Source organism: Carya illinoinensis, chromosome 14 (assembly GCF_018687715.1).
Source record: "Carya illinoinensis cultivar Pawnee chromosome 14, C.illinoinensisPawnee_v1, whole genome shotgun sequence".
Classification (NCBI taxonomy): Eukaryota; Viridiplantae; Streptophyta; class Magnoliopsida; order Fagales; family Juglandaceae; genus Carya; species Carya illinoinensis.
Window position 1 is genome coordinate 30,320,393 of NC_056765.1, and position 14,888 is coordinate 30,335,280.

Sequence of the window (14,888 nt, forward strand, 5' to 3'; positions counted from 1 at the left end):
AGTAACCTAAATCATATACAAAAATTTTTAAGTTATGACTTTTATATCACAGTCTACAAAAAATTTTAATAAATATTTCTATTCACTCTCCCTTATGATTTTAGTATTTTTAATATTGAATGATTGTTTTCTAATGCATCTTTGTACCAAACGTTTCCATTAGAATAAAAGAAAAATATATTTTTTTTAAGTCAAAGTTAGTAATAGCACTCCAGCTATTAAGAAATTCTAATATTGACGTCGTTCTTAACCGTGGGGTGCAGGGTGTTACACCCAAGGCTCCATTTTTTTTTTTTGTTTTTTAAGTATCCTACTAGAGCTAGCTACCTATAGCTAACAGTCAATAGTAATCTACAGGTGGCAAATAAGTTAATCTTCAATAGGGGGGAAAAAGATGCAAGGCATCAAAAAAGCCTACGAGTGACCTGACATTTTGTATACATATGCAAACAAGAACAAGATGCATAATAAAGAAAACTTCCATGGAGTCTTGAATTTCCTTTTCATTTTTTTCTCTCTCCAATAAAGCACTAACTGTGAAGTACATATCTGTGATTTAGTGATACGAACAGCAAGAAGTACAAGAACAGGGATAACTTTTCTACCATCTCTGTCAGAGCTCAAATGAAGCCAGCCATTAGTACAGGTCTTCAATGCCAGTAGACAAAAGCAGGCATTATTTGAAAACCCCGTCGTGGCAGTACAGCAGTGGAACACCAAAAGGCCGATACATGACTACAAGCTCATCTCCTCGGGTAAGCTGATTTCAAGAAAATATAGGCTGCAAAAAATCAAAGAGATGCGCCTCAGAAATAATTAAAATGAGGAGAAAGAAGCTGGATGCAAACTTATAGAAACTCCTTGATATTAACTTCTTAGCTTGACATGTAATTTTGATGCTCTACCAGTTCAAGAGTTGCCTTGTACAGAACTGTAAGCAAACAACTTAAGAAAAAGCTACATTTTTCTATTTGTATTTTTGTTTTTACTCTAGGTACTTGCATTTTCTTCTACCCTTGAAAATTCCTTGCTCTTGCTAAGGGTAGCATACATGCCAAAGACAATCTAAGGTGGCATATTGATATTTTGCATCTCTTCTCTTGATCCCTTATTTTGCCGATGAGGTAGAATTTTATACCGGAAATAATAAGCAAGTGAATGTGATCTGATCAACAAAGCCATGACATCTTCCAGCTGTTAACATATATATATATTTTCCCACTCTCAGGCAAGCAATTACAATTTTCCATGAAAAAGTATGTCCTATCAAACCTGCATATAAAATTTTATGCAGTGGTCGCGGCAGTCACATTAAAATGTTGGATCCAACAGTTAACACTTTCCACTTGATATTTACAAAGGATGGGCGTGAGGTCTTATAAATGGCATGATTTCTTTTATTTGACAGGTATAAATGGCATAATTTCACAGAAGGAAAGCAGCATTCCCAACTGTAGATCTGCCACTAGATTTCTCCTTTTCTTTTGTAGTTTTTCTCAAAGAGTATACTATTTTTACAATTTCCATTTGAATAAAAAAAACCAGAGGCTTTCCATTGGCCTTTGATCTGGAATTAATAGTAAATCATCAATTGATCCAAAAAACTTAAACATGAGCACAGATGAATTTAGTCGTATATTAAATTGAAATGAGAGGTATAGTTCAAAGTTAGGAATCGAAATCAAGATCATTGCTCCAATTCCATGTTAAATCACCAATTGGAAGGCGTGGATTTCAGGATTTAGTCAAGACTAACAATTACCTTGCAGACATGGAAGCCATTCCAAAGAACACGGCCTTGACAGCCAGCTTCTGCCCAGCATAATCAAACGCCAGTGGCAGCATTTCATGCAGGGTGAGAAAAGCCATCACTCCACCAACTGAAAACAAAGAACGAATTACTACAAGAACCCATTATCATTCTGTGATCAACTGGAATGATGAAGAAATGATCATAATGCTAACCAGATGCAAGTAGGCCCTCAAGAATTTCAGGACTCAAGCTGCTTGGGAATAGATAAGCTGAAAATAAGATGTCAAATAATTCATTTCTCCAAGGAACCTCATAAACATCAAAGGCTCTCTCTCAAATTTAATTGTTCTATTCTATAAGAAAAACACAGCTGATTTGGAATTTATGCAGTAGAAAAAGCAGTTGACATACCTACAATTACAACACCCAGGGGCTCAGCAAAACCAGAAAGTGTAGCCAATTTGAATGCCTGCCATTTGCTGTGATTTGTAGAAGAATCAACTATTTTACAATTAAACCACATAGGTGATTTATATTTTTTTCATTGTAGCTTCATAAAATATCCTACCAATACATATTACATCAATCACTATAGTGTATACCGTCCCATGGCAGCTAATTTTCAGCATAATATGCTCAAGGGCGAATTCCTATATCGCATTACAAAGTCAAATTCTGCACTAAATACAATCCCATTGGGGGCAGATGGAACTCTTGGATATATTAGCATACTTAAGGTGGCCTGAAGCGAGGGAGGTTTGGATAGTAAGTTAAAATGAGATGAGTTGGGATGAAAGTTGAATAAAATATTGTTAGAATATTATTTTTTAATATGGCTCTCTCAATCCAAACCTTTCTATTTGGGAAGGGGACAAAACAAAGAACTCATGTTCAGAAGGGGACTAAAACTTCAGATCCACATTTTTCAGTAATGGGGAAAAGAGAAGCAACCTCTGGCCTTTGAAGGGTTACTGCTTGTAAATACCATTACTACCTGAAAATTACTGTTGGAAACTCCAAGGCTTTGCTTGCTGAAAGGTACACAACCATAGAGATCATCTCCTCCAACACAAGCAGCACTACCTTCATCACATTAGAACTACCGGACACCACCATAACAGCCAACAATATGATCACCCCTTTACAACTGCTCTCTCCATAACCAACCTAACAATTTTTCACACACGATTCCGGCAATACTTGCATAAACTGACCAGCTATAGTCAGCTTACGATTGTAACAAAATGAAAATAAATAAATATTTGAAAAAGAAGCAAAATGCTTTCAGTTTATGCATTTCGAATAGTTATATATAATTTCAGAAAGCTGAACTAATTGGTGCCTTCTAAGGATTCTCACCTCTGTGTTGCAAAATAAACAGGAAGTGCAACAGCAACACCCTGTGAAAAAGAAAGGGAAAAATGAAATGCCTCACCATATAAATGGTCCTTTATCAAATAGAAGAGTGCTTGAGTTTGTAAAGATAAAGGAACAAGATATTCAATGTATTTTAGCTCAGTGCCACATAAGTGTTAATAAATTATTGTTATCATCGTATTACTATTACTACTAATCATTCAATTAAGCTTTGAATTAGTAAAGATAGGAAGAAATTACAACAATGACCAATGGATTGAATCTTATGAGTAAAATTAGGATGCTCCCCCAAGCTTTCAAAACCATTTAAAAAAACAAGCTGAAAAGAAGGTACCAGAGCAAACTTACAATCTTAATTTCATGGACCTATCTAATTTCAGTTCAATTTTTTCTAATATAGCACCAACAGAACATACACAAATAATAACATGGTTTTTATGGAGGTCTTCTGTGAGAATAGTAATTAGAAATATGGGAAAAAGAAAAGAGCAAAAAAACCTTAAGAAAGTGGTAATTCCTTACATGGATCAAAGTTTCATTTGAAGCTGCTTTGAAAACGTAAAAGCTTTATACAATTAGTTGTACGGCCAACCAATTTACCTAACAAGGTAGAAATAAAATTTTCCGTGCTTGATTGTGTAACAGTTTCATCTAAAGGCTCTTCATTATAGTCTAGGAAGCATTTTCCAGGAGTCCAGGTTTATGCTACCCTATATTCATTCTTAATGGCCTTCCCCATCTTCGGATATCTAGATGAAAAACCATGCAATACTGATTAAGGCAGAGATAATTTTAAAAATCATATCCATGTTCAAAATTTGTCCTTGCCAAAACTCTCCAGAATTCCTGATTTTAAAAAACTCCAGATCTAGCCTAAGAAATACAAAGCTTGAAGTCATTCTACGCACCTAACAACTCAAATAGTAAATCTTTCTTCTGAAACTCAAAAGAATTTACTACATTTATTAAAAAACACCAAATGTGTTGTAGATTTTGAGTGGTGACCCATTACCAGGGACACACGACATCTTATCCCTGGAAATTATTATATTACATGCATCAAAAGACGTGAACAAAGTTGCCTAGTAGCGCATGAAATCAATTATGATCATTGGTAACAAGTACACACTCAATACATCTAAATACTGCCAGCATAATGCATGTGTGTGTCCATAATCATACGCTAAGCTACGGCAATCTTCAGGTCAAATTTAGCTACCAATGAAACCAGAATATAGGATCAATCTTATGCTATTTCATCAAAAGGGAAGTAAAGGACTGGTCTGTTAAGGTATTAGAAGTAAATATGGTAATCCAGAATTTGTTAGCAACTGAAAGTTATAAATTACTTTTATCATGGCAGAGTGCAAGCATCCAAAAGAAACAATTGCACTCCACACAAAACAGATATACTAAAGAACTGGAGAATCCGAGAACACATACCTCTGGAATGTTGTGCAGGGCAATGGCCAAGGCCAAATTGACACCAACACGAAGACCCTGTAAAAGAAGCATGACTATGTTCATAAACACCAAATTCTTGTGAAACGATACAGTATTTTAACTCAATGAATTCATGAGCACACATTAGCAGTCTCAGGTTACACACAAAACAGGTTGTACGGCATCCAATTAATTCAACCTATTTTAAGAACCACAAATTACCCTAGTTTTTATAAAAGTCAACTAATCTGAAATATCAAAAGACTGAGAATCAAGAACGAATGGAAATATTGCCACCGCAGTCAGATTTTCATCAACTAAAAAATGCTCATAGATTCAATTTAGTTGGAGACCTAAAGTCTAAAAGAAAGGCCCTGACTTCTATAAATGTAATGCAAGGACAACCTCAAAGAATTATCACAACCAACTAGATGGTAGATCTTAAGACAACAACCTGACCATTCAGGTCGTGCAGAATAAAACCTAGAATGACAAAACCTTAAACAGCTGCTGTACCATATGTTAACCAATAATAATAGACTTAATAATCAGTTTTGCAAAAGGATAACTAGTTCTCTCTTTCTCTCCCCAACTCCCCCCTCCCCATCTCCCTCTTCCCCCTGCATGAATAATAAGACAAAGGGAAAATCGGATTCATATACTCCACCGTGAATCTCAAAAGTATAATGATAAGTGAAAGATCATTTTTTGTCACATAAGTAATTCACACTAGGCTAAATAAACCAGAAATCTAGTTCAGTTAAAGGAGCACGCTTATGATGATGGACATAAATTATATCATAAAATTTAGCTCATGATGCAGGGGAGTTTGGGCCCGATGATGATCGGCTGACGGAGACAACGTTAAAAGCATTGGACTACCTCGAGAAGGTAGATCAGGGCAAAACCGGCAGGAAGAGTTGACGTTAAAAGCATTGGACTGCCTCAAGAAGGTAGATCAGTATCAAAAGTATAATGAAAAGTGAGAGATAATTTTTTGTCACACAAGTAATTTACACTAGGCTAAATAAACCAGTAATTATACCATAAAATTTAGCTCAACACCCCACAAAAAAAACATGCTTGCAATACCTTAATTGACCCGAGGAACACTGCCATTCCTTCAGGAAAATTATGCAAGCTTATGCCTGCAAATTGTAGGGAACAGATTTGTCATTATATGACCAACATATGATTTTTGTTTACATTTAAAATAAGCAATAGATAAAAATACATTAAGTTTTGCTTAACACATCCTAGAGCATATATTGTATGAATGGTACCAAATCATTTATTTGTAAGCGTTGTATCTAAAGTTGTAATAACCATGTCGGGATACTTCACCCAGAAAATTATCATCAAACACAATTTCATTGGCAGATCATTATATCTCTACAAAATTACATCTGCTACCTGATATGCACATGGCGTGCACAATATCAGTTTTTGTAATAAGTAAAAAGTAATTTTATTAGAATCGAATGTACAAGCAAAGCCCACATACTCAAGAAGTATACAAAACAGAAAGCGACGACAGAAAATCATGAGCCGAAGCTCTGTTAATCTCTAAAACAGAAAACCAAAGAAATAAAGAGTGCACAAAAAAGTTCCAGAGTTGCTCCAAAATACGCTCCTTATCATTAAAACATCGCTTATTCCTTTCCATCCAAATGCACCACATAAGACACAAATGAACCATCTTCCAAGCCACATCCACTTGAGAACAACCATGAAGCCTGTTCCAACATGCAAGAAGATTAACCACTCTCAAAGGCATCGCCCAAGCCAACCCCATTCTATGAAAATTGGCATCCCACAAAGCCCGAACCATAACACAATGCGAAAGTAAATGATACACGGATTCCCATGCTTCTTGCACATGAAACACCAAACCATAACCATGATACCACACTTCCTTAAATTGTTCAATGTCAAAATTTTCCCAAGAGAAGCCATCCATATATATATATAATATGTATATAAAGGAGGTCTCACTTTGGAACACACGTGAGACCTCCAAATACACATCCAAGGAAAAGGAGGACTATTATGCAAAGTCAACAAATGTCAAACCAAAAAGGGATCCTAAATCCCTCTCCAACAGCATAACTAGCATGGCTAACAAAACTCTCCCAATCCTTTCTAATGAACTTCCAAAGACCTACACCATAAACCCCTTGTACTTCATTAGAACACTAACCCCCCAAGCACTACCATATTTCTGGTAAACAACCTCCCTCCAAAGCAACTCCACTTCTGATTGATATTTCTATAATCACTTCCCAAATAAAGCTTTGTTAAAGATCCTCAAGTTACAAACCCCCAAACCTCCAACTGAAATAGGAGAAAAAACTTTATTCCAGCTAAAAAGATGGAATTTAGTTTCCTCTCCCATTCCATCCAACAAGAAAGCACGTAATAACTTCTTGATCCGATTAGCCACCCTTGCAAGTACTGGAAACGATGATAGAAAGTAAGTGCAGAGATTGGAAAGGGTACTCTTAATTAAAGTAGTTCTGCCCCCTTTAGATAAATATATCTGCTTCCAACCAGCCAACCTCTTCTAAACTTTCTCAGCCCCATCCCATATAGCATTAGCCTTAAAAGGCGCCACCCAATGGAAGGCCTAAATATTTCAAAGGTAAAGAAGCAACTGTACAACCCAACAAACTTTCCAAACTATTAATATTGCACACCACCCCCAACAGAACCATCTACGACTTCCTGAGATTCACTTTAAGGCCTGAGACAGCTTCAGAACATAGTAACACAGCCCTTAAGGCTTGAACCTGATCATGGTCTGCATCACAAAAAATAATAGTGTCATATGCCAAAAAATGAGAAAGTAAAATAGACCCATTATTAGCATTACCAACCGAGAAGCCTGAAAAGAAATCCCCCCCCCCCCCCCCCCCCTCTTCTCTCCTCTGCCAATAGCAGCCTCCACCACCCGACTCCATGATAACGACAAAAACGAAATGGGACAAGGGATCCCCCAATCTCAAACCACAAGAAATATGGAAAAAGCCAGTAGGGTTATCATTAACCAACACTGAAAACCAGACAGTAGAAACACAATGCATAATCCACAAACACCACCTTTCTCCAGAACTGGATCTCCCAAGCATGTAAAAAAGGAAATGCCAATTCATATGATCATATGCCTTTTCCGTATCAAGCTTACAAAAAACACTAGGAACACCCTCCCTCATACGACTATATAAACATTCGTTACCAATAAGCACCAAATCAAGGATTTTTCTCCCCCTGAACAAAGGCATTTTGTGGCTTAGAGATAATTTGCTCGAACACCTTGCTCATACAATTTGCAAGTACCTTCGAAATTATCTTGTAAACCCCACTCACAAGACTTAGGCCCGAATTGGTTACACAAAACCAAAAAACTCATCTCATCTCATCTCAACTCATCATTACAACTTTTTCAAATCTCTATACAAAATATAATAAACAATTTTACTTTTTTAAATCCCAATACAAAATTAATATTACAAAATTATATTATACCAATATTTTATTCATTACTATTTAAAACATCTCATCTCATTTCATCTCATTCGTGTAACCAAACGGTGCCTAATAGGTCAAAAATTCTCAACTCTGAAGCCTCGGGTTTCTTAGGAATGACAGCAATGAAAGTAGCACTGAATGATTTTTCAAACTTTTTAAAAGAAAAGAACTCCTAAAAAACATCACATCATCTTTCACAATCTCCTAGCAAGCTTGGAAAAAGGCTATTGAAAATCCATTTGGATCAGGATCTTTATCCTTAACTATCCCACTAATCACCTAAAAAACCCCATTTTCATCACAACACATGAAATGGCGCTTGATGCATTATCAAAGTTAGGGATCTAGTCATGGAATGCCGCCCTATCACAATATAGTTGGGGTCTGATTCCAGGCTGATGTATGCCTTTTAGTTTGTCAAAAAAGTAACTTTCCACATGGTAGTTGCTTTTCTGGTAACTTAGATGAACTTGTATGAAGACCTATTCAAAGATACATTACAATAAACTTTATACGGTACCTAGAAATAAGATATAATGATTCTTTGAGGGCTCCATGTGATATCCCATATGATAAGGATAATGGTAGGTGGTGTACGGAATCCCACAGTGCTTGGGAAGGAGAAGCTCTTGCTCTTTATAAGGTTCCAATGAGACTCCAATTGTATCATTGCCTAATCCATTTGGAGTATAGACCATGTGGATTGGGTCTTCCATTGGGGCGTTACAAATTATATCAGAGCCTATCCCAACCAAAAATGTGGGACTTGAGTCATGCAACTTACAATGGATTGGCCCGACGAGGATGTCGGGAATTTAAGAGGGAGAGATTGTTATAGCCCATATGATAAGAAGAGTAGGTGGTGTATGAGATCCCACATTACTTGAGAAAGAGAAGTTCTTACCCTTTATAAGGTTCCAATAGGGCTCCAATTGTATCATTGACAAGTCCTTTTGAAGTATATGTCATATGTTTTGGGTCTTCCATTGGGGTGTTACACTCCATCAATAACATAATTGACTACCATATTGTCCAAATTCATATTTATCAAACGATGCGATAAAGTATTGAAGTGGCATGAAACATAAACGATGTGGGGTCCACCTATATATGAGATAGACTAATTCAGGATTCCACGTGGTAAATACAATGTAAAGGAGCACCCAACATGGGCAAAAAGAAGCTCAACTATCAAAAAGGGCTACACAAATGATTCACACAGCCGATTCTAATGGTTCCCAATCAAATGGTAACATTTTTTTGGCCTTGTCAGACTAATAGGTGGTAGAAAAATGTATATTGTAATGAAATTCAGCAGAGTAGCCTGAACATTATGGCAGACCTTACTTCTTAAAGAAAATTTACAAAAAAAAAAAAATGCTTAAGAAACAGAAAATTCCCATGAACAAATAGATACACTTTCCAACGACTGAGAACCATCAATTTAATCATTTAAACCCATACATCCTATGTCTTTATTCAAGGTTATTTCATTTAAAGGTAGAATAAATTCAGCAATGATAGTTTTCAGCACAAAAACATATGCAATTAATTTCCCAATAATCCACATCGCAATCTATGAGGAGAGTTAACCATGTCAACGAGGTTACCTATTGCCGTAATAATCCCACTGAATAAAACTTGACGGCGATGCTTTTTCATAATGTCCTTGCCACCTTCATCTCCAGTTTTCTGTGCTCAGGAAAATGGAAAACTTTCAACTACTTTTACTTTATTAAACCATTACAAAAATATTCAATCATTGATAAAAGAATTATCAGGTAGAAAAATAAGTCACAAACACCTTTTTACTTTTGACATCTGAAACAGGGGCGAGCGTTGGTTCTGGAATAAAATTAGCAACAACAGCGAAGAATATAACACCTGCAAAAAACTTCCTTGCCAACGATGTAGAATTTAATTACAATGATGAAAATGAATAAAACATGTCATGGAATGGAAGGATTTAAATTATATGAACATTGGAGCATAAAGCTTACCCAAAGGTTGCCTTTTAAGAATCCAATAGAGTTCATGGCGTTATGAGCCAAATCCAGGAATGATATGCTCAGCATCAGACCTGCAGCAAATCCCTGCAAGGAAGAGATAATCATACCACACAAAATATCTCAAACATTCATATTAATTGTAACTATTCAATCTGTGATCAAAGTAAAGATTGTTGTCCTGCAATTCTATTATCAGTTTAACCCAGTCAAGAATATCTAGATAACAAATATATATATATATTTTTATAGTTAATAAGAGATTTTATTTCAAGTAAATAGGCATAGCCCAAGTACACAGGATGTATACAAATGAGTACACCTAAATACAAGCTAAAGCAAAACCATACTAAATTAAAACATTACAAATATTCCCATCCCTTACAAGATTCTTCACCCAAAAACTAAAAGTGCCAAAGAAAGAATCCCTAAACTTCCCCATAGAACGTTCACAATCTTCAAAACACCTCCCATTTCTTTCAAGCCATAAGCACCCAAACGAACATAAGGGAATCATCCTCTACACTGCTGCACTGCCTCTACATTTCACTGAACCTTGCCAGCAAGCCAGAAAATCCACCACATGCATAGGCATCACCCAAGCAATGCCTACCCTTGCTAAAGTCTCATTCCACAAAATTGTCGCCACCTCACAGTGAAGAAAAAGATAGTTAACAGATTCACCATCCTTCTTATGCATAAAACACCAATCAACCACAAATAAACCTCTCTTCCTCAAATTATTCGTGGTTGAAATTTTCCCAAGAGATACCAACCAACAGAAAAAAGCAACCTTGCTAGGCACCATTGCCCTCCAAATACATTTCCAGGGATAGTCTTTAACTCCCTGACTAATTAATGCCTTATAAAAAGGTTTTACAGTGAATCTGGAGTTATTTGTTTGCAACCACAGCATGCTGTCCTCTCTATTCTGATCAATTTTCATATCATATAATCTTCCCAAAAAATCAGAAATCTCACCCACTTCCCAATCCTGCACATCTCTGATAAAATCCACATTCCACTGAAGCATGTTATTAGAAAACTTATAGGACTCAGCCACTGCAGCCCCTTTATCTCTAGTAATCCTAAATAAATTAGGATAAATGTACTTAAGAGCTGAATCCCCGCACCAAGTATCATGCCCAAAGTACACATTTGCACCATCCCCCACTTTAAATTTTAAGTTTTTAACAAAGTCCCCCCATACTAACTGGATGGACTTACACAAGCCCACCCCATACACCCCTTTAACTTCATTTGTGCACCAGCTCCCCCACATTCTCCCATATTTAAAATCCACAATTTGTCTCCATAATGCATTATTCTCAAAACGGTACCTCCAAATCCATTTCCCAATTAAAGTTTTATTGAAAAGCTTTAAATTTCTCACACCCAAACCTCCACATGAAACCATTTGACAAACCATATTCCAACTCAACAAATTAAATTTTCTTTCCTCCCCATTACCATCCCACAAGAAATTCTGAAAAATCCTCTCTATTTTTTTTTGCAACACCTGCAGGTAAAGGACAGAGAGAAAGGAAATATGTGGGGAGATTAGATAAAGTACTGTTAAACAAAGTAACTCTTCCTCCTTTTGACAAAAAGGGTTTTTTCCAACCAGCTAGCTGCCTCCCAATCTTCTCAATCACCCCATCCCATATAGAAAGTGATTTATGAGGAGCACCCAAAGGTAATCCAAGATATTTCAAAGGTAAAGAAGCTACCTTACATCCCAAGATGTTAGCCAAATCAAAAATATTCCTGACCGTACCCACCGGAATAATTTCAGGCTTAGATAAGTTAATTCTAAGTCCTGAAACAGCTTCAAAGCATGGCAATAAGGCTCTCAAAGCACAGAGATGATCTTGACTAAGTGTGAAACAGTAACGCTGTCCTGTAAGTCATCTCCCACCATAAATCCCAACAAAAAATTCCTCTTCACAGCCTCTTCGATCATACGACTCAAAGCATTCATAACTAATACAAAAAGATAAGGAGATAAAGGGTCTCCTTGCCTTAGTCCACAGGAGCTATTAAAAAAAACCCGTCGGAGTGCCATTCACCAATAAAGAAAATCTGGCCGTCGAAATACAATGTTTTATCCACGAACACCACTTCTTTCCAAAACCAAATCCCCGAAGTAAATAAAGAAGAAAGTCCCAATTGACATGGTCAAAAGCCTTTTCCATGTCCAATTTAACTAAGATTCCAGATTTACCCATTATAATTCTGCTTTCCAAGCATTCATTAGCAATAAAAATCGAATCTAGGATTTGTCTTCCCCTTGCAAATGCATTCTAGGACTTCGAAATAATCTTGTCCATGACCACACTCATGCAGTTAACTAGCACCTTAAAAATGATCTTATACACCCCATTCACCAAGCTAATATGGCGAAAATATCTCATATCTACAGCGCCCGCCATTTTAGGAATAAGAGAGATGAATGTAGTCTTAAATAAATATACTTGGATAGAATTAAAATATTGGCTAGAAAAGAATAACAAAACTACAAAAATGAAGGAAACGGCTAACGATCCAAGAAAGGCCCAAGCCACATCTAGGGCCCATACTCCAAAAGAACTAATCAATATTACAATTGGAGCTCCTTGGAATCATTACGAAGGACTTGAGTTTCTCCCTCTTTAGCAATGTGGGATCTCTTTCACCACTTTCCTATATACAATCACACATCACACAATTTGGGTATTACAATCTCTCCCCTTTAAATCCCCAACGTCCTTGTCAGGTCAAGTCCATCATACGTGGCAGGGCCCAAGTCTCATGCTTTTAATTGAGATTGACTCTGATACTATTTATAACGACCTAAGGAAGGTGTAAGCCACATTTGGGCCAAAATTCCAAAAGGGATAGTCAATGTTACACTTGGAGCCCTATGGATTATTATAAAGGGCTTGAATTTCTCCCTCCCAAGCAAATTCAGATCCCATTCACCACCTTCCTATACCCAATCACACATCACACAATTTGGGGTATTACAAAATGAGAGATATCACACGGCACAGGCAAGCAATCCAGAATTTTGGGTTAAGCAATAAAGTGGTTGATTGTTGATCATCACCTGTAAAATCCCAAGCATCTTCAAATTGGGAGCCTGATTAATAATAACAAAAAGTGCACCTGTTCAACATTCCAGGACTTCAAGTTAGACTATGGAAAAAAAAGCTTAAAAGTCATTAGTTATATCCATTACTGAGGCCATGAGGTAACCACTCAACTTCACTCAACGAAGTCTTGATCCCAAAACAAAGCCTAAGTTACAGACGAGTAAATGAACCAAAGAATTACAAGTATTCAGCAGAATGCCATTACTTCAAAATTTTGAAATTACAGGCCAATTAGAATTAACACATTAACCAATTCCTTCATTGTCATACTTTTAACCACTTGAATTCCAGAAAAAGAGTCAAATAGGGAAAGCGAATTTCAGTCAACCATGCCCAAAAGCACAATTGAATTATCAAATGTAAGAAGCAAACAAAAACCTCAAACTATATCCATGAAATCCTTCTTCAATAGTACAAAAAATTGTAATTTTTGACACTAGAAGTTTCGCACACCTAGAGAAGTACTCATTCCACCAACAAGCGAGAGCGCAAGGGCCACCAAGACCTGGGAGTCCATAGCGGTTTTTGCGTTTCCTTTATTTCCTGTACCCCAAAATTCAATCTCAAACACCAAAAACAAGCGACAATCAGCAGAAAAATGTGGGGCTGGATTCAGTGAGATACAGATTGAGAGTTGGTAACTGGGCAGTCCACCAAAGAAGCTATTTATAAAAGCTGTGGAAGAGAACTGGGAAATCTACAGGGTATTGGGTAAGAAGAGAGAATTCGCTGTGGTGGTACAAGAAAAATCCAGAAAATAGAAAACTTGGCTACAATAGTGGAGTATTCCCCGTCTTCTGCAACTAGCTTTGCTTGGTCATTCGACTCATTCCCGTTCATATATACCTCTGTTGTGTTGGAGATGACAGTGCAGTCTGAAGGCGCGACCCGAGCCGAATAAAAGTCACCGTGATGGGAAGTGTACCATGTATCAACGAGCTTTCCAATTTTCTTTTTGAGAGTTATTGCCAAAATTTAAGATCCAGAATGAAAAATAAATAAATATATAAAATGAATATTTAGCAGTTGAAGTAACTTATTCAAACAATTTAGATGTATAATAAATATTATGAATATATTTACATATCAATATCTCTTATTCAGTAAAAAGTACAGGCTTGGTTTAGTTTCGTAAAATCATCTTAAATCAAATCATCTTATTTTATATAATTATTATAATTTTATTAAATTCTCAAAAAAAAATAATAAATAATTTAATTTTTTTCAAATATTATTTTAACTTATCTAATCTCATTTGTATAATCATTACAACTTTAAATTTAAAAGAATCAAATTTAAAGAAAGAAAGAGAAAAGTAAAATATTTATATGAAAATGTATGTTTTACAAATTAAGGGTGTGTTTGGTAATAAGATGATACAAGAATTTTATAAATAGTAATGAAATATTTGAATTAAGGGATTTTATTGAATTTAAAAAAAAAAGAGAGAAAAAAAGTTGAGTAAAAATATTACAAAATTAAATTATTGTTAGAATATAATTTTTAATGTTATATTTGTTTCAAAATTTGAAAAAAATTGTATTATTTTTTTGTATTTTGTTTGGAAGTTTAGGAAAATTATAATAATTAGATGAAGATGTTGAAGATTTGAAATTAAAAATTATTGGTATTTGAGTGATCACGTTT

At 35.8% G+C, this 14,888-nt stretch overlaps 1 protein-coding gene across 2 annotated transcripts; it reads right to left on the reverse strand.

Moving 5' to 3' along the window:
* Positions 1–485: 485 nt before the first annotated feature.
* LOC122294447 (zinc transporter ZTP29) lies at positions 486–14,221 on the reverse strand. 2 transcript variants are annotated; one of them, XM_043103178.1, is made up of 13 exons: positions 14,088–14,221; positions 13,695–13,784; positions 13,196–13,254; positions 10,102–10,194; positions 9,906–9,995; positions 9,712–9,793; positions 5,666–5,721; positions 4,574–4,630; positions 3,113–3,153; positions 2,165–2,232; positions 1,966–2,022; positions 1,763–1,880; positions 486–781 (listed from the first exon to the last, which is right to left on the reverse strand). In XM_043103178.1, the coding sequence occupies exons 2-13, from the start codon at positions 13,756–13,758 to the stop codon at positions 736–738; spliced, it is 831 nt and encodes a 276-aa protein (XP_042959112.1). In that variant the 5' UTR covers positions 13,759–13,784; positions 14,088–14,221; the 3' UTR covers positions 486–735. The 2 variants fall into 2 exon arrangements, with proteins under 2 accessions (XP_042959112.1, XP_042959111.1); XM_043103177.1 differs by having other exon boundaries at positions 13,866–14,197.
* Positions 14,222–14,888: the final 667 nt, after the last annotated feature.

Excerpts from the sequence above, each read along its gene's own strand:
- LOC122294447 (XM_043103178.1), bottom strand. The coding sequence starts at position 13,758 with ATGGACTCCCAGGTCTTGGTGGCCCTTGCGCTCTCGCTTGTTGGTGGA. Across the intron at positions 5,722-9,711 it reads TGGGATTATTACGGCAATAG|GCATAAGCTTGCATAATTTT; the intron begins GTAACCTCGTTG and ends TACAATTTGCAG. Across the intron at positions 2,023-2,164 it reads CCTGGGTGTTGTAATTGTAG|CTTATCTATTCCCAAGCAGC; the intron begins GTATGTCAACTG and ends TCTTATTTTCAG.